This window comes from Embiotoca jacksoni, unplaced genomic scaffold, assembly GCF_022577435.1.
Source record: "Embiotoca jacksoni isolate LCO1_2020_lvr unplaced genomic scaffold, fEmbJac1.0.p SCAF_14, whole genome shotgun sequence".
NCBI lineage: Eukaryota > Metazoa > Chordata > Actinopteri > Embiotocidae > Embiotoca > Embiotoca jacksoni.
In genome coordinates this window covers 8,741,769-8,767,023 of record NW_027185274.1, presented here as the reverse complement: position 1 = coordinate 8,767,023, position 25,255 = coordinate 8,741,769, and the positions used below count along the sequence as shown (strand labels likewise).

Here is a 25,255-nt window from a genome sequence, read left to right as displayed (position 1 = left end):
AACTTCTCCGTTTATACAGGAGAGGACCTCATCGGCGTCAGTGAGCAACAGCAGTTACCGAACGTAGCCTCTACTTGGGCGACCAGCCTTGTTATTTTGATCATCAGTTTATCTGCTGATGTAATACTTAGTGAAAAATACATATTTTATCATCCAGTGCCCAAGGAGACATTTAACTATCACTTCGTTTGTCTGACCATCAAATCCCACACATACTGAGAAGACAGAGAAAAGAATGAAAGTGACAAAATTGTAACATGAAATGTTTTGCACTTTTGCTTGAAAAAAGATTCAAAATAGTAATTAATAAAGATCATTGAACAAGTTTAATGTTGAAAATTTGGGAAATGATTCTGGATTTTTGCACCTCTTCGTGGCTCTAACCTTTTTAATATGTGTGTGGAGTTGGGTTTAGTATTCTGTCAAGGCGTTAACACAGCTATGTCTAAGACGTAACAGGAGAAGGAAAGTCAGGCCAAAAAGGACAAAAACAGAAGAAGAAAAAAAGGAATTAATCCATTTTGACTAATGAGAAGGATCACAGTCTGTCACATGCAAACCATTAAGAAACTTTATAATTACCACGAACAGGAGATTATACCAATTCCTCAAATACGAACAGCCAGGTCAGCAATTTGTTCATAAGGAGGAAAAAAGAAAAGAAAAGAAAAGAAAAGAAAAGAAAAGAAAAGAAAAGAAAAGAAAAGAAAAGAAAAGAAAAGAAAAGAAAAGAAAAAAAAAAAAAAAGGACTAAAGGGGACCATGGGAACTTTGTGCCAGTCTGCTTGTGAATTCCTTTTACCACCAAGACCACACTCTCGACAACATAACTGTGGCTACAAAGCAACCTCAGACAAACAAAGAGACACACAGGCACACAAACAAATGAAGGCAGACGGAGATAACCACAGTGACAAGTAAAGATGCACAGATGGAGGCTGGTTCTGACCGTGTCTGACCTCAGTCAGCTATTTCTGCACTGTCAGGTCCACGTCTTTTCATCTGCTCAGCCCAGTTGGAGTTTGAGTCACACACATTAAAGTGTCAAACGCTGAAGCCACGTCTAAAGAAAGAGCTGCTGACAGCGGAAAAGAGCACGTCTAGAACTTCTTGTTATATACAAAAAGGAAGCATGCTTAACCTTCCCACAAACTTGCTCACGAATGGACGTGCATGTGTGCTGTCGTTCCCGGACCACTGTGTATTGGGCAATCTGTCGGTGAACTGACGTGGCCTCTGCGTGGGGAGGAAGGGCCTCCTGAAACTGACCGAGGGATGTGGTCAGCGGGAGGTGGGGAGGATGGGGAAATGGACACAGAGAAGGACAGACGGGGAGGGCGGCATGATGCAGCACCGACACACACACTTCAGGCCCAGCAGCTTGCCACTAGCACTGCGACCTGTATCTCCTCACCCCCACACCTCCATCTATCTCTCCCCCCTCCCCTCCTCCCGCCGGAGCGCGAAACAAAAATGCAGCAAGACACCAGGTGTTGCCATGGCAACAGAGGACAGCACACGTGAGAATAATGTGGACGGATGCCACAGTGAATAAAAACAACAAAAACACGAGATAATAAGCACCGGTGAATTCTACTGTGTATCAGCTAACAGAGATCTGGCTGTATAAGCCCCACCATTCCCAACTCAAAAGAGGTGAAGGATACCAGGCTGAAGGAAGGTGTTGCTATGGTTACAAAGCAGATAATGGACAGGTATTGCTGTCATTCAAAACCACTTTTTGCCATTAGGGTTGTTCAGTCTTTTTTATGCTGTTATTTTAAACAATAGAAATTTAATTTACAGATATTAAAAAAAAGTCAAAGCAGGACATTTATGGAGGTTTCTGCTGTTCATCCCAAGAGCAGAACAACCTGGGTACACTCTGCTGAACCAAACTCCCCTCCAAAGTCATCCATCAAGCCACACAGTGCTTCAGAGTTTTGAAATGGACAGGAGAAAAACACCAAACGCTTTATCAACGTTGAACCACAGCTGGTCTCCAGGAGGTGAGCTGGTGTCAGCCAAGTTCCTGTTATCAAAAGTCAAATTTCTTCAAACAAACAAACCTCTTTTTTTTTTTTTTTTTCCCTCCAGCAATTCAGTACTGAACTCCAGAAAACTGGATGGTACATTTCCCACAATGCAACCCAACCCTATCTTTTATTTGGCTGACAAGAGGCATCCCAATACATGTAACTTTACAGCTTCTCCTCATAAGGAGTTGCGTAGATCTGATTTTCAGAGTTTTCCAGTCACAGCTAAATAACTTGGATGTTGATGTGAACACTTTTTGTGTTTTAAAACTACGATAATGCGTACACAACAGAGCTCTGATAGCATTGTCGGGGTTACTTTTCAGACTTAAGACAACTCCTTTCACAGTAGGGGATGATGACAGAGAGGTAGACTAATATATGAACATACATAAATGACATAGTTCGGCTGCTGTGATAGAAATTAACAAAATAACTTCACATACAATGATTTCAATCATATGTCAGAGGCTTCGGATTGCACCACTTCATGTGTATATTTTTCTTTCAGCGCAGTTGGCAAAGTGCAGAATAATTCACTTGCTCACAGTCACATGCACACAGTGGTGCAGGAAGTATTCAGATAAAAGTACCATTACAACAAAGTACAAATACTCCATTATAAGTAAAAGTCCCGCAGGAAAAATCATACTCAAGTAAAAGTACTGAGGTATTAGCAGCCAAATGACATCATTACATTATAAATACTGAAGCATCAGTGTGTGAGCAGCATGTTACTGTTGTAGCTGCTGCAAGTGAAGCTGGTTTGAACTACTTTATATCCAGTTGTATATCAAATGTGAGGGTTCATAAGATGATTACTGAGGAAAGGAGAAAAAAAACTAAGTTCTGAAATACAAATCTGTTTTCAGTTTTTAGACTTTTTCTCAAGTCTTTGGTTTTTGGTGAGGTATTGAATCATTTGAACATGTATTTAAATGAAATTTTAGAAATTTAGAGGGACAAAATCCCTGTTTGGTGGCGCTGTTAACAACTCAGAGACATCTGAAACGTGACCCTGACTGCACACTGCTGTTAATAAGACATCAGAAAACAAAAAGGTTGGAAACTACTGGTTTAATCTTCAACAATGTGTTATAGTTATTGCATTTCCCTCAATCAAATTTTTTTTTTTCCAATCAATCATTTTACTCAACATGAAAGGGGGAAAAAAAACCCAGCCTATATAATGTGGTGAAGTGGAATTAGATACTCAAGGAAACTACAGTGGCTTCGTGACACTTGTTGAGCAGGCCACTCTGAGTCCAACCAATGAGCTGAATCAATAGTTTATCAATGATTGAACTACGTTCTGGAGCGCGGTTGCTAGGCGACCCGTGAAGAATCGCGGTGGTTTGTGAGCAGCTCCAGCTCGGATGGATGTTTACATGAACTGGAGCGCAGATGCGTGTTGAGGGGATCATTTACAGCGGCCCCAAACTCCACATCTGACTGCAGAGGACAAACACCGGAACTCTCGGTTTTTAATAATTCCATCTTCTTGACGCCTGCCATGGGCAAGAGGAGGGGGATTGTGCAAGTTCACTTGGCAGGCAGTCGTGCAGGCAGGCCGACATCTGGAGAGCATTACGTCTGCAGGAGACGTGAAGCCAGGGTCGGTGCGCAGCTTTACCCGTAGATATCAAACTACGTGTCATTAGCGGGACTTTTTTTTTTTCTTCTTCTTCTTCTTTTAGTTTACACTTTAACGGGTCTCGGGATGCTTTTAGCGAGCTGACACAAACACGGAGAGGTAAACACCCTGATGAGTGAAACCCAGAGTGACAACAGGAGGAGAAGGCCTGCTGCACTCGCTGTGAAATGTGAAGTGCTGGATGACACAAGGCCTGCGGGCCAAATTGCACATTTAAAAACAGAGGCTGTGCGTCTTTGGCGTTACAAGACCAGATCTCCAGCCGGTGGATGAGCACAGGAATGCAGCAGAGCCACCAAGATTGTTGCACGGTGCGCCCGGTTTGCGTAACGTCAATAGGCGCGTGTAAACGTAGCACCGAAAAAAAAAACGGGGTGATCAAACGGAGACAGAGAGATGAGCAGAAAGGGCTCGTTTAAAAACCCGTCTGTGTCGTTTTTCAAAGTGAAACGCTGCGCGCACGCAGCGTGTGGAGCTGCTGAGAAAGCGTACAGGCTGCAGCCACGCACAGCACGGCGGCTCCCGGTGGCTGTGAACACGGCGTCTCCACCGCTGTACCTGTGCACAACAAGCGCCTCACAGAGCCGCGCGTCCTACCTGCAGCCGCTCCGACGCAGGTTGCCACATATTAGCAGAATCACAGCTTCTCCGTCTTTACTACAGCTTCGTCCTGTGGTCGTAGTCCGGTTCACATCTGTTCGCTCCCACTGCTCGCCTCTCTTGTCCTCCTTCAATCCGGACTGCTCGGTAATGAAGGATGTGTTTGCTCCGCCTGGCTGTAGTTAACGCATCCGCCCAGCAGGTGGAGGTACCTGCTCCCTCCGCCCGGCTTCATGCTGCTTTCAGGGGCTGTCGGACGTCGGGATTCACGCAGCTTTTGACTTACACCTGCAGCTGTGCTGTACACGCTTGTGGAGGGGGGGATTTAAAACGGTTTAACTTCAATATATTTCACTCTCACAGTGGTGGAAGAGGAATTCAGATCTTTAAGTAAAAGTACCAACAGCAGTGTAAAAAAAATTTCTCCATCACAAGAAAAAGTAGCATAGAGCATGAAAAAAAGTACACAAGTAGGTACTTGTGTAAGCAGCAACATGTAGTCAAGGTATTCAAGTAAGAGTCTTGGTTTGGTCCCTCTTATAATGTATGACATCATTAGATTATTAATACTGAAGCATCAGTGTGTGAGCAGCATGTTACTGTTGTATATTCTGCAGGTGGAGCTACTTTATACACATCTCTATATGGGATGTATGAGTATCTATTTATCATGAATATAAACTAAAGATGCATGTAAATATCACATAAATATAAACTTTGTCACTCGTAAAATGTAAAATGGTGCAAGTTCATTATGTCCATGGTGATGTGAGTATGGAGTGAAACAAATTATTTTTCCACTGAACACTAAAAAGGAGCCATAATGATATTTAGTGCCATTACAGAGATGATTTCAAGGCCTCCGACTATTAGTCATCCAGACCAGAGTAGCCAGCCAGTGCAGGAATGCAGTTAAATGGAAATGATCAAATAAGAACCTTGCATAAATGGCATGGCATAATTTCAGTGGCTAGTGGCAATAAAAACGTGGTTTGTTTAAAGCTTTGATAATACCAAAGTTTCACAAAGGCAGCTGAGGACAAACAATGTCGTAACCACACAGTTTGATCTCCTTAAGCGCCTCAAAAACCAGCTTTACCAAAAACATTCAGCCCGCCTGACTGTTCTGGACCGAGGTCTGCTTGGCGTTACCTTGTTTTTCTAAAAACGAGGTCTAAGAACGTTGATTAATTCTGCTGCCGCCCAAATTTTGTACATCTTTAACCACTGGGCAATATTTTTTTTTTTTTTTTTTCTGACAAGTGATACAACCATATAATGAAACCACACAATTCGTTCAAGCCCAGTTGTCCGTTCACGGACGTGGAGGCCTTTAAATTAGACAGAAACTCTCTGTAGTACAGCGTCTTGCGGGACCAATGTCAAGTCTGACCCTCCATGGCATTCAGAAGGCAAAGGTTAAGCACAAGGCCTCCAAAACAGACCATCAGCAAAGGTGAGAGCCACCAATAACATCTGGTGCTCCTCCAATATGCGTGCATGTCTTTGCTTGTGTACACGTGTAATATGTGTAGGTGTGTTGAGCGACATGAATCCACGGTCCCAGTCTGTATTTAGAGATGTTTACATGGGGGGGACATCTGGATGTAGCCTGAGGTCACTGAGGGGGCTCACATTACCAACACTCCATAAAAGGACTTTCCCACGGCTGACGGCTCAGTCTGGTGGGTACGACCTTGGGACAGAAAAACAGACGCTGTAAATACTCAGGATCCACGTTTTCAAAAACAATTTCATCATTGCAGCCCAACACTTACTGCAGCAGTGTCATCTGATCATGACTGAGTCAATACTCACTTGAAGCAACACATTCCATACATTTTCCTTACTTATAATAAGCTTTTACAAGGTTGATTTACAGTTAACTAATATGTAAATCATAATTTATTAATGGTATTCATGTTAACTAAGGTATTAAATAGTTTATAGAGATTCTATTGGCATTAGTAAATACTGGTAGTGATGAGCATTGACTACCAGATATTTAATACAATAATTAGCATTAAATAACTTAATAATTGTCTTTTGTTAACATTTTCAAGGACTTAAATATTAAGGTATAACTAATATTAGTATACGGTTGATAAATATATTAACTAACATGTATGTCATAAAGTTCATAACATCCATTTCTTTAGGAGAATTTTTGTGTAACATCTGTTTCCATTGTACTTAAAGAAATTGTAATTTAAGAAAGAGTCAAAAGAATCCACCATTAAATAGATGGATGTAAATGTCTGATGTTGCATTCAAATTCATCTGTTTCAACTGATGTTAAATTTGTATTTCTTATTAACTTATTTCATCAGAGTTGGATTTAAACTTGAATTCAGTCATTTTTATTTTGCTTTTTTTTTTTTTTTTTGTACAAATGTCTGTTTAGGCAACATATAACATTTGAAAAGTTTAGGTTATTTTTTTTGTTAGATGAGAAAAAGGGTTTTGCACAATAACATTTGGTAGAAAATCATGTCCATATTTCTCAAAGTCAAATTTATTGTATTCGTATAAGTAGTGAAACCCAGGTATCACACAGGTGACAGCATAAACTGCCTGCCTCAAATCTTATGCACACAACACAAATGCCTCTGGAACAGCCGTGTGAAACTGACTAAGTCCTGGGTCAAGACATTTTGTTTGCAGCAGTGAATGACTGATTGGTGATAGTCAGCACAGATCAGCATACTTGGTTGGGAAATAGCAATTTTCTGTTGTCAGTGCCTGTGAAAAAGAAAATGCACTTGTGTTTTAGCCAGAATTCACACGAGACACCAGGTGAGTCGATAATGTTTACTTGAGTCTTTATTGTTTACATAATTCAACATAGATAATAGGTAATCATGTGGTTACTGTGTTTAAAATGAGAGAAACAAAATCGTAAGATTAGCTGAGCCTATTGGTAAAACATTGCTTGACCTTGAAAGAAACAACACAGCTGCACAGACAGTAAAGTTTTCCATTGGCAGAACACAGAAGCACATACAGTATATTCTGGAGTAGACATCCTCCCTGTCGCTCCTCCTCCTCCTCCTCCTCCTCTTCCTCCTCTTCCTCCTCCTCCTCCTCCTCTTCCTCCTCTTCCTCCTCCACCTCCTACTCTTCCTCCTCCTCCTCCTCCAACCTGAAACCAGCAAGAGTCCATTCTCGCAAAGAAACTCTCATCCAGAAACTATTCAACGCTGTCAATACTAGAGGTGAATTTGTACACAGGTACACGGAGTAAAACCAACTATTTTTCTGTGCAGTGAGAAATATACCTACCGACTATCCTAAATATCACTGAAATACATACAGCAGGATGGTAGGGTCACAGTACTCCAGCGAACCCACTTTCTTTACGACTCGTACACCACTGAGATACTTGTGTGTGAAGAACAGGACAATACTGTATGTATTTTCAAAAAGAAAAAACTTCTGTGACTAGTATTTTTATACACGTATGTATTTGATCTACTAACCACAAAATACCTAAAGAAAATATTTGGCACAATCTTGACAGAGAGAAATACAACTGCAATGAAAACAAAACAAAAATAACAACCAACAAACAAGTACAAAGGATTTTAAAATATTGCAGAGAGAACATCAAATCTAATCATGCACGAAGTAAGGCAACCTACTGCAGATGTTTATTTTTTAAATATAGAAAAAGATACGGTGTAAGCACTGTTAGAAGTGCACCTATTTCTACAACACCTGTAAGGACTGTTTTCTCAGCACCGTCTGCTGAGTTTACACTTAGAAATGCGGGCTCCCGTGTTACAGGCCCCGCCTACAGACAGACAGTCTGGTGCAGACTAAAGTCATCACTCTATTGTACAGCAGAGGTTACTGCTAGTGTTGCCCGTCATCAATAACTTAAGTAATGCTAAGTATGCTCTAATGCTACAATAAAGCCGTATGGACTTTGACAGGAAAATAGATGTATCAAATTCCAGATTTCTTCTTTTTTTAAACTACAGAATATTTTTTTCTCCACTTTACATTCAATTTTGTTTTGCTGTTATTTTTTTCTTAAGAAATAAGTTTTATATTCGTACTGACTTGCATGTATGTATGGTGTGTGTGTGTGTGTGCGCCGCGTATGCACATGTGTAAATGTGCAGTTGTATGTGTACAGCTTGCGATGGTTTGAGCTGGTTGTGTTTTACAAATCCTTTGTCTTGATGAGGGTGACCAGAGGTTTGTCATCAGGACTGTAGTCTTCGTAGGCGATGGGAGTGGCGTCATACATGGCAGGCCGGGACTTCTTCCCAAATCTAACGAGAAAGCACAAAAACCAAAAGATCGTCACGAGTGCAAAACAGAATCCTGTTTCCCAACCTAGTTGTGAAACTCAGTGGTATCAGTAAGTGATATGGTGGTAAAAAAAAAAAAAAAAAAAAAAAAGGCGAAACAAGAACATTTATTTAAGGGGCACCTCTGTGATTTAGTGTTGTCTGTCTGTGCAGTCAGGGGGATTCACAAAAGACAGACAATAATAAAATACAAACGGTTAAAAGATGTAAAAGATATTCTGAATTTCAGTTTAACAACTGCTGGATCCTACATTTCTCCCAACTCAGCAGCGTCCAGAAGATACCGCTGTCACAGGCAGAGTAGAAGTCCTCACGACTTGCAAACGGATTTAAGTTTATTCCCAACTGTAATAGCACCAGTTTATTAAAGCTCCCTCGCGCCCTTGTTTGGGAGTTTTCAAAAACATCACATGGTCCACAAGAACCAGAGAAAGGGATCAGGCACACCTACAGTTGAGTGAAAGTGTTCTGTTAACAATGAAACACTGTTCATAACAAAACAGGTGACCTTTACCCTTTAAAAAAAAGAAAAAAGAAAAACTGATTCCCGAGTAGCTGTGTTGAATGCAAACCAGTGCACCAATGTTTCCTGTTTAGTGACAGTAAATACTAAACTGTCAATGACTGTTTATAGTACATCAGTAAGTACTATGTATGAAACCTGCCACTGACCTGGCATGGCGGATGGAGGCGATGGCGTTGCTGAACTCGCTGTCAATGCTGCGACAGTTGTAAAACTCCTGGTAGGCGTGGCGTGATGAGCCCTGGTACTCGATGCGGCTGATGCGGCAGATGCCCACGATGAGGATGATGAGCATGAGGACGAAGGCCACACACAGAGCTCCGATGATGATATACAGGGAGTGGCGGGGCATGTTGGTCAGGGTGTCCTCAGTGTGTGCCGGCTTCCACTGCAGGTCTGACACACATACACACACACACACACACACACACACACACACACACACACACACACACACACACACACACACACACACACACACACACACACACACACGTACAGTTTTGAACATGTCGCGTTTTAGATTAATAGCTGAAGACATGTTTTCTGACAGGCTGACTTACGGATCTCACAGCTGGGCCCCACCCACCCAGGTGGACAGTGGCAGGTGAAGCCATTTGATTGGTCGATGCAGGTGCCTCCATGGTGACAAGGGTTGCTCTCACACTCATTCATGTCGGCCTCGCAGTTTTCCCCTGAGCAGACAGGTAAGGTTGCATTTAATAACAACTAGAGCACCAAAGTCAGGAGCAGGAACGGAGGCTGATGGGTGACAATGTGACTCCTGATGCAGCTTTTTTTTCAGACCCAGGAGAAACTTCAGCTCCTTGCAGTTGTTTTTGAGTTTACTAAATGCATAATTTTACATATAGTAACATTCATCTGCATTACCCACGATTAACACAGTAACATGCAGTGGTTGTCAGGCTGATCATAACATCGCTGCTCACCCAGGTATCCAGGTGGGCAGGCACAGGAAGCGTTCAATCCTGCGCTCTCACAGCGGCCTCCGTTCTGGCAGCGAATCTTCAGACACGGATCCTTGTAGATTTCACAGTGTCTGCCTGCACGCGCCCGCGCCCGCACACGCACACGCACACGCACACACACACACACACACACACACACACACACCGAGGGAGGGAATTTACAATCCATCCTGATGCACGAACTGTGAAACTAGAAACCAAAGCTAAATCTAATAATAATCCCACGCTCATTCACAGACACGTGTACATACCTTCAAACTGTGGCGTGCAGACACACTCGTACGCATTGATGAGATCCCTACAGGTGGCGTAGTTCTGGCAGGGGGCAGACAGACACTCATTGTACTCCTCCTCACAGTACAAACCGTGGTAGCCTAGAAGAAATACACAAATACAAACAAGTTTATACTAATGCTACAGTCTTTTAAGATATTGCACCCCTCGGAGGATGTGTCAACCTTTATTTATTAAGGAAGGGTTTTGCTGTATGCCCCCCGTTGTGAAAGAAAGCATGTGGATACTTTTGTAATGTAGCACGTTATTGGCAGAATCTATGACCGCTGCAGAGGCTAAGAGCAGAAAACTTGGGGGTTGTGAACTGAACAGGGGTTCCTTGTAATAGCACTTCAAAGGTGTTTCAGCAGCACTTCTCTCATCCACAATTCACACAGTGTCATACCAGGCAGCTTCCCAGAGCAACCATAACACACTGCTGCAGGGCACGGAGCGGGTAGCATCACAAAAAGCGCCTGCCTCATTGGTTGGTCTTTCTCGTCGTGTCTTTTGAAGATTAAGAGATTTTAATCAGTACCCGCCATCACTTTTGGTGTCACCACGGAAACAACCTTTACGTGTTTACCTGATTTATTATGCCCTCTACATCTTGATCTTAAAGAAGGCTTTAGTAGTACACCAACATTTTATATCACCAAGGAGCTGGTATATTGATTTATAATGTACACTTTTATATACTTTTATTATTTTGCCCAATAAGCAGTGGCGATTTTGAGAGATGGAGACCTGCCACCCCCCCCCCCCCCCCTCTCCATCCTCCAGCCGAGAGAGTGGAGGGGCAGAGGGGTCCTTTTGTTGGATATGTTTACTAGTTTGCCCAACTTATTGATTCTTATCTGACTGAGGTTTATGCGAGTTAGAATCTGCGATCCCGACCATGCAAGGCTCGGAAATATCAGCAGCCTGACTCTGTACTGATAAATCCCATTGCATTCATATATATTGCCCCATAAAACATAACAAATCACCTGCTGCCAATTAGTGTATGAAGATATATTATAAACTCTGTATTTTGCCACTGAGTTTCAGAGTGATTGGCCATAGGGTCAATTGACCTGCAGTGCACTGTGTTTTCCATGGGATGGCAGCTGTGTACTGAAGCAGAATGAGCCTGCAACAGCTGAAAACACGGTCAGTGCATGAATAACAGACAATCAACGCCTCTTCTGTTTCTCCTAAAGAATAATTACGAGCCAAAAATAAACTACCTAGTGTAATGTGCGGTATATGTAAGAGAATGTAGCACAGCTGATTGTGTTTTACTCGGTGCTACGATGTTTAGTTGTTGATACAGATTCAGGAGGTAAAGACTGACGTGAGCAACAGTGTGGATTTTGTATTCCGGTCTCTTTGTTTTAATACCCTCACAGGGCAAAATTTGCCTTTTTTCGTCTATGGAAATCAGCAGTAACTGAGCTGACAAACAGCTGCAATGTTTGTATATGCACCGCTGTAACGCCTAACATACCTGCACACACCCCCAACTGGACTACTGCATTTTGTTAGTGTTCAACCATCTATGACTGAAAACCAAAATCAGCAGGGAAGCCATGTCTCTTGAGTTCTTACACCGTCACAAACAATCTGTTTTCATTAAGTCCTCTTTAACTTTGACTATATTTCTCAATTGAGGTCCCAGTTCTGACTGAAGGTTCACCAAAGCCCCCTCAGGCTGCGGCTAATGTGTGTTTGGGGAAGGAGAGAACGGGAATTAATGAGGAGCCCAGTTACCTCTGGGGTCCTCTCTGTGAAATGGCAGGAAAATGTCAAGTGCCTTTCCAAGACTCTGTCTGCTTTCTGTGGGCTGGCAGCCTCTCATGTGAGCTGGATTACAGGAAACCGGAGGACGGATCTTTCTACACATCAGCTCCCCGGCAGTTTTCTTTCAAACAACCATCAGGCAGCTACACAACCCCACAAACTCACACTTACAGAGACAGTCACATAAACTATACCGTATTCATGTGCTCACAAACACACACACACATACACACAAAATGCATGCGTGTGTTTTCACTGCAATGTCTGTTGCGCTAATTACTAATCACCAATTTCACCAAACCCATTACACAGGGCTGCTGAGCAGAGGAATTTGATTGGATGGCAGCATGTTCTCAAACAGCATACTCACAGACTCACACAATGGATTGGGAGACACACTCACACACAAACACTTGCAAGTTAACTGTTTCACCATGGCAACCAGACAACAGTGGATGAGAGGGAAATGAGGTGAGGTAAACGGTGGGAAGATAAAGATGATGAAGGACAAAAGGATAAGCAGAAGAAAAGAAATGAAAAATAGAAGAAAAAAAAATCACAGAATGATGAAGACAATGTACAATATCTGAATAATTGGAAGGCAACAGTTCAGCACCGGAAAAAAGACAGTCAAAGCACTTGAATAAACATGAAGAACATGACATACGGTAGGATTATCAACTCAAGCAAAAACTCTTACAGTTCAAATATTTAATATTTAGTTTTCCTAGGTGAGAAAATTGAAAAAAGTTACAACGAATTATATCTCTAAAGTGTTCAAAATTCAAATCAGGAAGTGAAAGAACTGTAGAAAGATAGAAAAGATTTCCAAGAAGCCAAGATATATCAATAACATGCACACACAAGTTCAATTAGCGTCTTTAGACATATTGCAAAAGAAACAGGAAAAGGAGAAGCTGTGTGTGTTCATGATGAAGGAGTATTAATGGGAGAATAAAAGCTCAAGATGGTGAATGTCTTTTACATTTGACTGATAGCTGGTATTAACCGAAAGCGGCCGGGGCTAGGTGTCAAATTATATTGATTGCCACTGGGAAAGTCATCTATCTCACCATCCCAGTAAGGTAATTGCAAGACAATGGACAACAATAAGTCATCATTCCACTCATTTGATCACGGAGGCATCAGCACCAGCAGCACGATCATACCTCAGTCTGAGCTGGAGCTACAAGTCACTGTCTTTTTACTTGTCACTGAGCTTGATATGCGGGGATTAAAGCCAGGTTCGGAGTGTAGATGGAGACAAAGCGAGGATTCAAAAGGTATCTTAAAGACATGAATGGACTTCTGAATGACAGTCCTAAGCACAGGCTTACAGGCCCAAGAGTTCAAGGGAGCCTTAAGACAAGAGACTGTTATTGTTATTTTTGTTGGAAAGTTAAAGGGCATAGTCAAAAGTAAGAAAACTTTGATGTTTAAATTTTTTGCAGTGGGGATATACTGAAAAAAAACACTCAAAGTTGACCACTCTGTGAAAGACTGCGTGGGCAAATAATGCAACAATCTAAGAATATTGTTTCTCAACAAAAAACTGTAAAGAATTAGGGGATTTTATCATCAACGGTACATCAAATTATAATAGATTCAGAGAAACCTGAGAATTCTCTGGACACAAGCGACAGGCTGAAAATTTATATTGGATGATTGTGGCCCTCGGATCTTCTGCAGTGGAAATCACTGCAATGGCTCAGGAACACTTCTGAAAATCATTGTCTGTTAACACAGTTAATCACTACTTCCATAAATGCAGGTTAAAACTCTACCAAGCAAAGAAGAAACCACATATGAACATAATACATAAGCGCTGTCGCCTTCTCTGGGACCAAGCTCATTTAAGATGAATTGAGGCGAAGTGGAAAACTGTCCTTTAATCTGACAAATCAAAATTTTACATTCTTTTTGGAAATTATGAACGCTGCATCATCCGGGTTAAAGAAGAAAAGGGACCATCCAGCTTTTTATCAGCACACAGCTCAAAAGCCAGCATTCTTGATGGTATGGGGGTACAGTACATTAGTGCAGATGGCATGGGTAGCTTGCCTATCTGGGAAGGCACCATTGATGCAAAACGACATGTACAGGTTTTGTAGCAGCATATGTTGCCATCCAAACAATGTCGTTTTCAGGGAAGGTCTTGTTTGTTTTAGTAAGACACTGCCAGTGTGGATTTCATATGGGTTTACATGATTTGCTAGTTGTCACAATCTGCTTTGATTTACATGTTAGATGGCGTCCCAACTTTGTTCGCAAATAGAGTTTTATATTTCTGGTAAAATTGCACAACATATAGCTGTGTAATACTCAAAAGTTCTGCTGATGAAAACTTCACCTCCACCAGAGGTTTCCTTTGACCGTTTTTTTTTAGCACCCTTTGGGAAAGAGTTAGACAGCCTCTTATTTACCAAATACTTGAGTTTGGGATCACATAAAAACTAAAATCCTGATAGAAAGAATAATCTAATTCAGATTTTTTTCATTTTCAATTATGTTATTAAAAAACATAAAAATTACATCTAGTCCTTTCCCTTATTAAAAAAACAACACAGAATATATGAAAATGCAAACAAAAGTTTTCCTCATAAATAAAAGCTGTTTCCTACTTCACTGAAAAGTGAACTCTTTGTATATGAGCACTGGAGGCTAAATGACTGGCCTCTGAGCAAGTTGAGGTGTTACAAAATTATTCTATGACGTACAGATCTTAACCTGGTGAAGTGAAAACAGCCTTCTGGTGTTAAAAAAAAAAAAAAAACTTTTCGGACAGTAAAGATTCAAATAATCCAAATTAAGTAATCAAACTATACTTTTGGGTGGATGGGGATTGAGGTCGACTAGCAATACCACACAGAAACTGCTCTGTTGGGTAGGTGGTGGGATTTGTCATTTGTTTGCCTGTAAAAGTTCTCACCTATCTGCTCTTAGAGACCCTTTTGTAAATGAGACTGAAAAGGAACGAACACACACACACACACACACACACACACACACACACACACACACACACATGCAAGTACTGAACTGAGTAAAAAAAAAAACAGCAGCTGAGGTCTGATGAGTCATAGATGAATTCAAATTTGCAAAGTCATGCATAATCTGTTTTCAAGGTTTTTCATAAACAACGAGATGAGCTGTGCCACCTCTAACTGACATTGGCTAAATTTGGCTCTAGATGCCCACAGCACCATGACACCAGCAGTCAGCAGCACTCTAAACTTTTACTAAAAGCACCAGACACTGAGACGCCGGACGCTGCAGCAGCTCACCTGGCACGCACAGACACCTGTAGCTGTTGCCCACGCTGCGGCAGACTCCGTGGGCACAGGGGTTCAGGGCACAGAAGTCCACCAGCTGGGCACATGTGGGGCCTGTGAAGCCTGCTGTGCAGCTACAGCCAAACCCCAGGGGGCCGGGGCCCTGAGCGTAGCATGTCCCGTTATTGTGACAGGGGCTGGAGGCACACGGGTCCACCTTCTGCTCACACGTGGCACCCTGGTAACCTGTGAGAGGGGTGACGCAGAGACGACAGAGGTAAATAGCAGGACACAGAAACTTCGGAAAGAGTAAAATGCTGCCAGGCTTTTTTCAAAACCACAAGTTTCTTTATCTACTTGAAGTCATTAAAAAAGACTCGGAGCTGAGGTTCAAGTGCAGGCAGATTGACAGTTTTACATACAAAAGTCAGACGAAAGTCTTTGTTCATGTTGAGGCTTCAGATACCTTCAGCAACGCGAGCCGAGTGGCGCAGCAGGGGTTGTGTTTATGCAAATCAGGTGGTGCAGTAAGAGATCCATTTTGGCATGAAATTACAGTACACCCACTCTTCTTCCCAATGAAACCACCTCTTCATGCAAATGAGCTCACAGAGAATATGTATGGGTTAAGCAGTCAGAAGAGTACACAAAGACCTCCAGACTTAAAAGCATGAGTTTACAGAAGACCCAAATGCACGACACTGGAGGCAGGTTGTTAGACGAGCAGGAAACAGGAAGAAACAAGCATCGGGGATCGCAGAAATGAGAATCAGGGTCGACAAACTGACAAACAGTAATGAAAAATATACTGCTGGGTTAACAGGCAAGTAGCTGGAAAACTGGTAGCAGGTCAGGTGGGTGTGTCAGGGAGGAGACTGGGCACATGGAGAGACACTGGAGACCTCTGGTGGGTGGAAGCAGTGGAACGGACTGAAGGAGTCACTAAAGGAATAAAGCAGTCAGCGGACAGGAAGATAGAACCTGATGTTTTGATTGTAATGTTAAGCAGTGCTGGTAGGAATATCTTTGAACCTCCGATAAAGTGAGGCTAGCTGTTTTCTTCTGCTTCCAGTTTTAATGCTAAGCTAAGCTAACAGACGTCATATTCAACACACACTAAGTGTGTCATACACTTGTCAGTGTGTTTGTTTTGTCGGTTAAACCTAAGGCACCTGTCTTTTCACGCCAAGGCAAGGCAGAACGTGACACTGACACGGTGTCCTCTGGTGGACTGACGGGTGTATTACAAGCGTGATACAGGGTTGACACGAGGGTGGTGTCAAGTTTTGAAATAGTGAAGTAAAATGTAAAACGTTACTTTAAAGACTTAATACATTTAGTTTTCCACGCAGCAGCTTTGCGAGAGACACTAATGATCAAAAAAGAGAGAAATCAAGCGGTTTAATTCAGTCATCAACCGAAATCACCACCTTTGCTTTTATCCGTTCCTCTTGGTTGTTTCAGACAAAGACAGAGCTAAAAGCAGTTTAAGAGAGATGACACGGAGGTGTAACTATTATGCAGTATTTTGGGAGGAGGGAAGGCTGGTGTGTTTCTGTTGTGCTTTCTGTGCAACAATGCCCCTCCATGTCTGTGTGTGGGGGTCTGTTCAGTGCAGGCCCGAGCTCTCATTTCCTTCTATGAGATGAAGCCACTAGTTTCTTCTCCTCCTCCTCTCATTAGAGCCTCCGCCTATTTCACCTATCATCCACGTCTAAAAATAACCTCTTCTCTCCAACCCATCTCCTCCTCTGTCTTCACCTCCCATGTGAATCATTACTATGCTGCAGAGGGGAGAAAGGCTGCACTGGGTACACGCACACACCTTGCTGTTGCATAGTATGTGTGGGTCCTCTGATTTACGGTAACAAAGTAGTAAATCCATGTGCTGACTACACCAAAGTGCACACTCCATTGAACTAATGAAGAGCTCTCGCTCTCTCAAGCATCCATTGATCTGCAAGACTTTATTTCACCGTGTGAAGAGGACATTTATCATTCAGCAGAGAGACAGGAGTAATCTGCAGCAGTCAGGGGAAAGTCTCACCAACGCTCTTCTTTCTCTTTGTGTCCACTGCCTTGTTGTGCTTCAACCTTTCCCTTTTTTGGTCCTCTGCCTCCTTCCAAGCGTCCTCTTCTCTAATCCCTTTCTCTTATATGCTTGCAGACGCACAGATGCAAGCCCCCCCCCCCCCTCCTCCCACACACACACACACACACACACACACACACACACATATAAATTACATTTTAGGATTTGTATTTGTTCTGTCATGGTTTAATCCCCTGTATTCCTCTGTATTTAGCTTATGTGCTTTGTCTAAAAACTAAATTTCTCTCTGCCTTTTTCTATTTTCAGCTTATTTGTCTATACATCTATCTAAAGACACACACATACACACACACACACACACACACACACACACACACACACACACACACACACTGTGACATGAGTCCCGGCTGACAGAGAGGAGTCTGTTCATTCCTGCTGCTTGCATTCAAACCTGCCAAGGAGTTAGTAGTGTAAATTTAGCGAGCCCACTCACTCCTCCGCCCTTCTACTTTTGACTGGAGGCAGCCACAGCACCAACACTCATACTCTGCAGTCCTCTGTCAGTGTGTGTACGTGGAAAGAAGCTCATATGTGTCTCTGCTGAGGAGTCAGAGTGCAAATGTTCTTGCACATATCCATGAAATTCACATTATTTATGATATTCATATGGGATAGACTTTTTCTTCACTTTACCTTGAACCAAGATTGTGAGAGTAAAATCTAAAAGACAGGTAAAGAGTAGAAGCCTCCATAAACATCTACACTATTTCTACAATGTTTGATTACACCCAAAAACAGTTTTTAAGTAACAAGTATTAGAACCTGCAAACAGGTGGATCTGATGTTCCCATATGCATGTGAGAAGAGGTCTTGGCAGCTTTAAAGGGATGGTTCGGTTGTCGGTTGTGTGACGTACTTATTCACAGTCAGTGTATTACCTGCAGTAGTTGGGGGTCGGCACGCTGTCAGTTTGAAGAAGCAGGCAGCTGCACAATGGCTAAACTACAGCTTGTACTGCTGTGGACGAGGTAAGCAACAACATACAGTATATGTTCACTGCTTAACCCTGCCATCAGAGAGCCTTTGGAGTGTTAATGTAAGCCTTGTTTGATCCATCCATCCATCCATTATCTATACCCGCTTCATCCTGAAGAGGGTCACGGGGGGGGGGGCTATACCAGCTCACTTTGGGCGAAGGCAGGGTTACACCCTGGACAGGTCACCAGTCCATCACAGGGCCTTGTTTGATAAAAGATTAAATGTTTCCTTACCCTTGGAAACTTTACATTACTATAAAGAATTTCCTTTACAGCATCCCACTTAAAAACACCATTCTGGATGAAACAGTCCGTCCTACTTTTCATTGTTTGGCCCGAGGCTGTGTATTCAAAGACATTTCAAATCATCTACCTTTGATATGTTCATCAGTGTGGATGCACATCTTGTTTCACCTGTGTGTTTCATATACATGTTTGTTTTTGCCACTTACCCACTGAGCACAGACACGTCCTAAAGATGTAATTTTAACGTCTTTGGCGTCCACTGAGGAGCCAGAATGATAATTGGACGTCTGGTGGACGTTCAAACAGGGTCCTGTTCAGCGGTTCAGATACTGAACCCTTCTTGGACGTCCACCAGTCTGGACTGAATGACGTTATACAGACATGATCTGAGCCCGGATGTTGCATGTTTGCTGGGTAGAAGGATACTTAAAAGACTTGCATTTACTCCCTGAAGACTCACGTTACAATTAACTATAAACTGAAAGCTTTATTTGTAATATTCATTGTGGAACAGCCACTAATCCTAAAAAAGACAATATTTGTTCATGCAGTGTGTGTTTTCCTGAAGAAGTGTGAGAGTTGTTCAGGATTCTTTATGATTACCGAGCTATTGATTGATTACTTGTTAAACAGCACGTCCTATTATGAAACATCTTTTTCTATTGATTTGCCCTTTTGAGTTTATATGGTTAGAGCTCTTATGTTTTCTGGTCTGTTTCACTGCCAAGTGTCGCAGTATTTATTCCCAACAAACCCAGAAAATGGTGAAATGGCTTATGATGCTGCACAGATGAACATTTTCTTCCTGTAAACAGACACACAGACAGGTGTGTTTGTTCATCAGTCAAAGTTTCCTCAAACACAGAATTAACAAATAGTCAGGTCAGATTTTTAAAAGCAGTTCCTTTGACCAAGTCTTGTCTTCTCAACAATGTTTAATCTTTATTTAAGAAGTTAATTCCTTCCCTCATTGGAGACTTTGTTCTTTTGGCAGCTGTCGATTAATAATAGGACCCAGTGTTGCAGTGAGAGTGAAACCTCCACCAGACTGAGAACGAACTGAACAATGCAACGACTTTCCCACCAGAGTTTTCATCCATCTGCTGTTTCTTCATTTATGTGCCCATGTTTATTGTTACCTAATGTATTCCCTATATTCTGGATGTGCACAGACAGTCAGTGTACATCGTGTAGGTTAATTGCAAACCAGGGTGCTCTTGTTGAGGAATGCTGTTTCGGCAGCAGTTTTGCGGTCACAAATTTCCCCAGAGGCCGATGCAGGTCGCTCAGGCTATGAAGACTAATTAGAATAGAGGAGGAAGATTTAAATTAAGCATCGCAGTGGCATAGATACTGGTAGACATGCAGCAGATACTCAGTGTCTAGAATAACTGGAGTCAGAGCTGAAAAACGCTATTGCAGGATGCCCCCGCTCATTTCTATAAGTTCCTCTCTGTCTTTCACAAAGGCCCACAGACATGATGAGCTGTTGGAGGGTTTCTAGGCAGTCATCGCCATTAACAGTATTTCTGTCCGCTTCATTCCTTTACAGCAAACACACCAACAAACACACGATTGGTTTCAGCATGCGATAATTGGATGCTATACCTTCGGGACAGTAGCACCTGGGCCCGGCCAGGCTGCTGAAACAAGTGGCTCCATTCTTGCATGGCTGGGAGAGGCAGTGGTCAACCAGCATCTGGCAGCGCTCCCCTTCATAACCTGGCAAACACAAAGCTTATAATCAGACCGCTTGATCTGTTTAGGCTACAAACAAACACCGGCATCATCCAATTTTTATGTTAGCTAACACCCATATGGTCGGCTCTCAAGTGTACACTACATTGTGGTGCCACATACAGTGGTTACACAGCAAGCTACTAAATAATGGAGATGAGATTTAAGAGCAGGAATAGTTTGGTTTTTTTTAATAGTTTTTCAAATGCAACTGATTATAAAAGATCACGGTAGAAACTATGGGTTATTACTTGCATGTAACTGTCTGTTGTTTATAATATTTCATATATCAAAAAGCAGCAAGTAAAAGTAGTCGCTGATCTAGATCTCAATAAAAAAAAAAAAAAAATGCAGAACTACATAAATACGTCATCAATACCCATGAAGTGCACTGATTTGAGCCACCTAGTTAAGTTACATTTGACCGTGCTGCTTGCTGTCTGTTTCCACCTTTTTATTTTATCTCAGCTCACACAGGGCTTGTTAGCACAGTTCCCTATTAAATAGAGACTGGCAATCAGTGGTCAGCTCTGACATTTGTCTTCCTTCCAGAGGCCCTTGCTTCAAGTCCCTGTCTTAAAATAAATCTGACAAGATCAAAGGTTCAATACGCTCTCTGCTCCTGTGTTCTTATTCAGACATTTTTTTTAAAAAACAAAGAAAAAGGCTCTCATTTTTCAGTTCTTATCAAACCAACTGAGACCACACAGCAGGTCTTTTACACACACGTGAAACAGCCATGAAATAAACACATGTGGAGCTATTTGTAATAGCATAAAGTACACACACACACGCACACACACACACACACACGCACACACCTGGTTGGCAGGTGCATGTGAAGTTGCGTCCTTCGCCCCCTTGTCTAATATCAGTGCAGGTGCCATTGTTGCGACAAGGTCGGTGGTGGCAGGCGTCAAACTCCTCACAAAAAATGCCAGTGTAGCCGTCCTCACACTCACAGAAGAAAGTGCTCTGCAAAATAGGGTCACACGCAAATTTCACATTTCAAATCAATGAGCCTTAAAGGTGAAGCGACGGGAGGAAGAAGAATAAAAACTTGTGAAACAGAAATAATGAGATCGGCAGATTGTAAAATAATTCAGCGACATAACAATGCAATTATGAGCAGAAGTGGAACAGTTTGATCTTCTCAGTTAATGAGGGGAATGATAACGAGAAACTGAGTATAAAAAGAGACACAATGAAAAAGCCTCTGTGACACCTCACTGCCAACACCTTTTCACACTTAGTGAGAGTCACTACCGCTACATGTCTCTTCAATGATTGGATAGAGGAGGACTCGTGGGTATACTGTACAACGATTCCTTCTTCTACCCACATGAATTAACTATCAGCAAGAGGATAATAATGAACCACAGCACGTTTTCATCATGGTGCACTGCCGTCATTTGTTGCACTGCATGCTTGCACTGCTCTGCACTCTTCTTTGATTCATAAGCTAAACCCGGGGAGAGGATCATACGAGTTCCTATTGAAGCATCAAATGATGCTGCAGCATTTTCTCCTGTGCATTTGCACCTCGATCACGTAAAGCTGACCTCTCACCTCAGAGGGCTGTGTGATGCATTTGCCTTTGCCGGAGCACTGGGGGTCACTGAAGCTGCTGCCGGGCTCCACGCAGCTGCTCGCCTTCACCGTCAGGTTGAGACGCAGGGTGACCTCCGGGGCAGTGGGAGCACCCACACGCACCACACCTACCACAGAAGAGTTGAGGGCCTTAGAAACTATTCATGTCACTCAAAGGTTCATTTCAATAACACAGTACATGCAGTTATATTAAATACCCGATCATCATGTCTTTGGAAAGAAAATGCGACTCCACGAACAGAAAGCATGCTGGAAGCATGACTGTAGGGATGTCAGTCCGCCCGACTCAACTATTGGACCATTTGTAAAAACATTCATGGTCCCCAGAAGATGAATCATACACACTTGACTTTTCCCTAGCACCATCATCTAGTTTCAGTTTGTCCGTTACTTTAATGACTGAATGTCTGCTAATTTATGACAGTGCCATTAGCCCCAGCTGTACTATTAGCATGTCAAATGGCTAAAATAACATGGTAAACATTATTCTTTCTAAACATCAGCATGTCAGCATTGTCATACAGAGTATATTATCATTGCAAAAGAAAAAATAAATAATTAATGCAGGCAGTTCATTATAGTGACTAAAATAGAGCGTCCTGTCTCTCTGCGGATCTATAAATTCAACACATCGCTTGCTGTATGTTCGATCAAAGCTGAAAGCTACACAGGCACCAAGATAAAAATAGCTTCATAGTGAACATTAACTGCATTTTTTTAGAGCCTCATCTGAGAACTGCAAGTTCACCAATGACGAGAGCGATGATGTCATCTCCCCCGGCCAATCGGAGCGCTGACAGAACTGCGCATGCTCCTCTGTCACCCGTGACCAAATGATTATCATCCCAATGACATCAAATATTAGACCTGCACAGTCGTCGCGCTTTCCAACTGCTAAAGCACATGTCCAAAACATCATTGCATTTCCATCACGTGCAGATGGACGTCGCCTATCCGACGTCCTCACTGATGCTTCCCCCAGCATGCAGACACGTACAAGGTCACACACCGTCAGGCCCTACAGCATGTGACACACTTAAAATCGATTGTAAATCCGAGTTTGCTCATTTACCATAAAGTCTGACTTCTGACAACAGAAACATGAAATAAACCACTTGTGTCTTCATCCTTCTCTCACAATTTGACCTTCACTTTTTTTCCCCCTCCGTCTGCATCCTCAGTCCCTCTGTCCTTTCCTCTAATCCCTTTCAGTCTTGCCATCTCTCCTTTCCCGTCTTCCTCCCTTCCTCTCTCCCACCCTCCATTATCCTCTCTCCCCTCTGATTTAACTCTCCAATGTCATCTTCCCATGTCTCTCTCTCTCTCTCTCTCTCTGGAAAAGCAGAAGCTGTGGCAGCCACAGAGTTAGCAGACATGTCAAGGTCAGCAGACAGGAAGTGTTTTGGAACAGCATCAGGTATGTAACGCACACACAGAGGTCAGCCAGCCCTTCAGTCAAAGAGTGAGACTCCAATTAACCCCCTCCGGCATCCGAGGCGGCTTACGCCACCGTTTTTGGCAACGTGTTCACCAACTCTAGGAGTGTGTGCGAAACTCTGTGTTAATATACAGATGGAATATCAATATCCAAATATACTTTTCTGACTCATATATGCAAATGTTGTGTTATTTTCCCAAGTGACATGTCAAGAATAAACGCGGTAATTACACGTTATTTAAATTCATTAATCCTCTGATGTTTTTGGCTCAGTTGTAAATGAGGTACTTGGAGGTTTTTCAAAATGTTTCCTATTCCTAGTGTGGTTGTTGGATGAGCTGTCATACAAACTAAATGATAAAACCAGGGATTAGGAAAGCAGACTTCTGTTCATTTCTCTGTACATTTCATCCAGTTTTAGTAGAACTCATCTGGTGAAAACAGGTCTGATTTGAACAGCTTAATTAACCAGCCATTAGACACCTCAATACTTTAATTGTGCACTATTTATGGAGGTTAAGACATCACAGGTTTCTGAGTGTATTTTAGTAAATACTCATTTCTTGGGTGGCTATTTTTTCAGGAGCCACCTGATGTCCCTACGTAATGACAGAAAGGAGTCGAGGCCAATTCATTTGGGACTTTCAGCTAAATGCTAACAACAGAATGCTAATATGCTCAAAGTGACGAGTCTAACAAGCTCATGTTTCGTTCAAAGTTTGCCAAGTCTATTCTTTATGAATTCAGGAGACTGTAAGCTTACTGAGGAAGTAGTTCTGGCCCAGGGGCAGCAAGTGGTCTGGCACCACCAGTCCATCAGCGGCCTGCAGGAACCACATGGTGGTACCATTCAAAATGGACGACCGGAGGAAACCCTCTTCGTTCACGCGCCACAGCACTGGAGCTCCACTGACATTCACCACCACCCTGGTTGGAGGAAAGAGGAAAAGTGAGGAAGGAAGGTGATACAAAAAAAAAAAAAGGGGGGGGAAGGAAAATCAGGAAAAAAAAAATTCATGATTGTGACTTTGTCTACAGTTTGGTCTGAAACAAAAGTTTCTACTCATTGCTATGATCCACTTTTAATCGATGACAGTTCTCAGCTGCGCTTTCAGCTTGTGCTGCAGGTTTGGAGGCTGTGCAGAGTAAATAATGGATTATACCAGAAGAAATACACTGAATGCACAAAATATTACAAGACCAATGCACATTCTGCAACCTTTCTTATTTTGTACATGCAGGAAAGACTTTATTCATCTTGCCAGACATCAAACGGTATTAAAGTGTCAACAAAATCAGCTTGAAAGATAAGATTAATGAGCTAATTTTATATGCAAAGCTCGCTATCTTTTATCATTATTTTAGTCAAAGTAAAATACCAGTCTCTATTCTACACACATGGTGGTCAGCACCAGCTCAGCAGCCATGAGGCTGACAGTTTTGTTCTCAAGGACACTCATTTGTACTGGGGACTGATGAATAAATGACGGCTCTTCCTGTTTGTTCTCAAACCTGCATAAGCTTCCTTTTAGCACCAACTCTGAGGTTGTCTGAAGGATGTTGAGGGTCTTTAGTTTGGTGAATAATTTGATAAAATAACCCTGAAATACGGCTAATATTGGATAAATTGAAAAGAGCAGACTGACTACAAAAGAGACACAGAAAATGTTATGGACAGATAT

At 42.3% G+C, this 25,255-nt stretch overlaps 2 protein-coding genes across 3 annotated transcripts in view; both read right to left on the bottom strand.

Moving 5' to 3' along the window:
* The window catches only part of pid1 (phosphotyrosine interaction domain containing 1), a 31,518-nt gene extending 27,057 nt beyond the window's left edge, over positions 1 to 4,461 (bottom strand). For both annotated transcript variants that reach the window (XM_069147851.1, XM_069147852.1), the window contains exon 1: positions 4,288 to 4,461. In XM_069147851.1, the coding sequence (XP_069003952.1) occupies positions 4,288 to 4,317 (30 nt within the window). In that variant the 5' untranslated portion in view covers positions 4,318 to 4,461. The remainder of the gene's footprint in view (positions 1 to 4,287) is intronic.
* A 2,634-nt stretch (positions 4,462 to 7,095) lies between these two features.
* The window catches only part of dner (delta/notch-like EGF repeat containing), a 49,337-nt gene continuing 31,177 nt past the window's right edge, over positions 7,096 to 25,255 (bottom strand). The window contains exons 4-13 of the mRNA XM_069147850.1: positions 24,337 to 24,500; positions 22,094 to 22,242; positions 21,346 to 21,499; positions 20,396 to 20,509; positions 15,461 to 15,694; positions 10,373 to 10,495; positions 10,083 to 10,196; positions 9,696 to 9,827; positions 9,282 to 9,528; positions 7,096 to 8,570 (exon numbers count right to left, since the gene is read on the bottom strand). Coding sequence (XP_069003951.1) covers positions 8,459 to 8,570; positions 9,282 to 9,528; positions 9,696 to 9,827; positions 10,083 to 10,196; positions 10,373 to 10,495; positions 15,461 to 15,694; positions 20,396 to 20,509; positions 21,346 to 21,499; positions 22,094 to 22,242; positions 24,337 to 24,500 — 1,543 coding nt within the window. The 3' untranslated portion in view covers positions 7,096 to 8,458. The remainder of the gene's footprint in view (positions 8,571 to 9,281; positions 9,529 to 9,695; positions 9,828 to 10,082; positions 10,197 to 10,372; positions 10,496 to 15,460; positions 15,695 to 20,395; positions 20,510 to 21,345; positions 21,500 to 22,093; positions 22,243 to 24,336; positions 24,501 to 25,255) is intronic.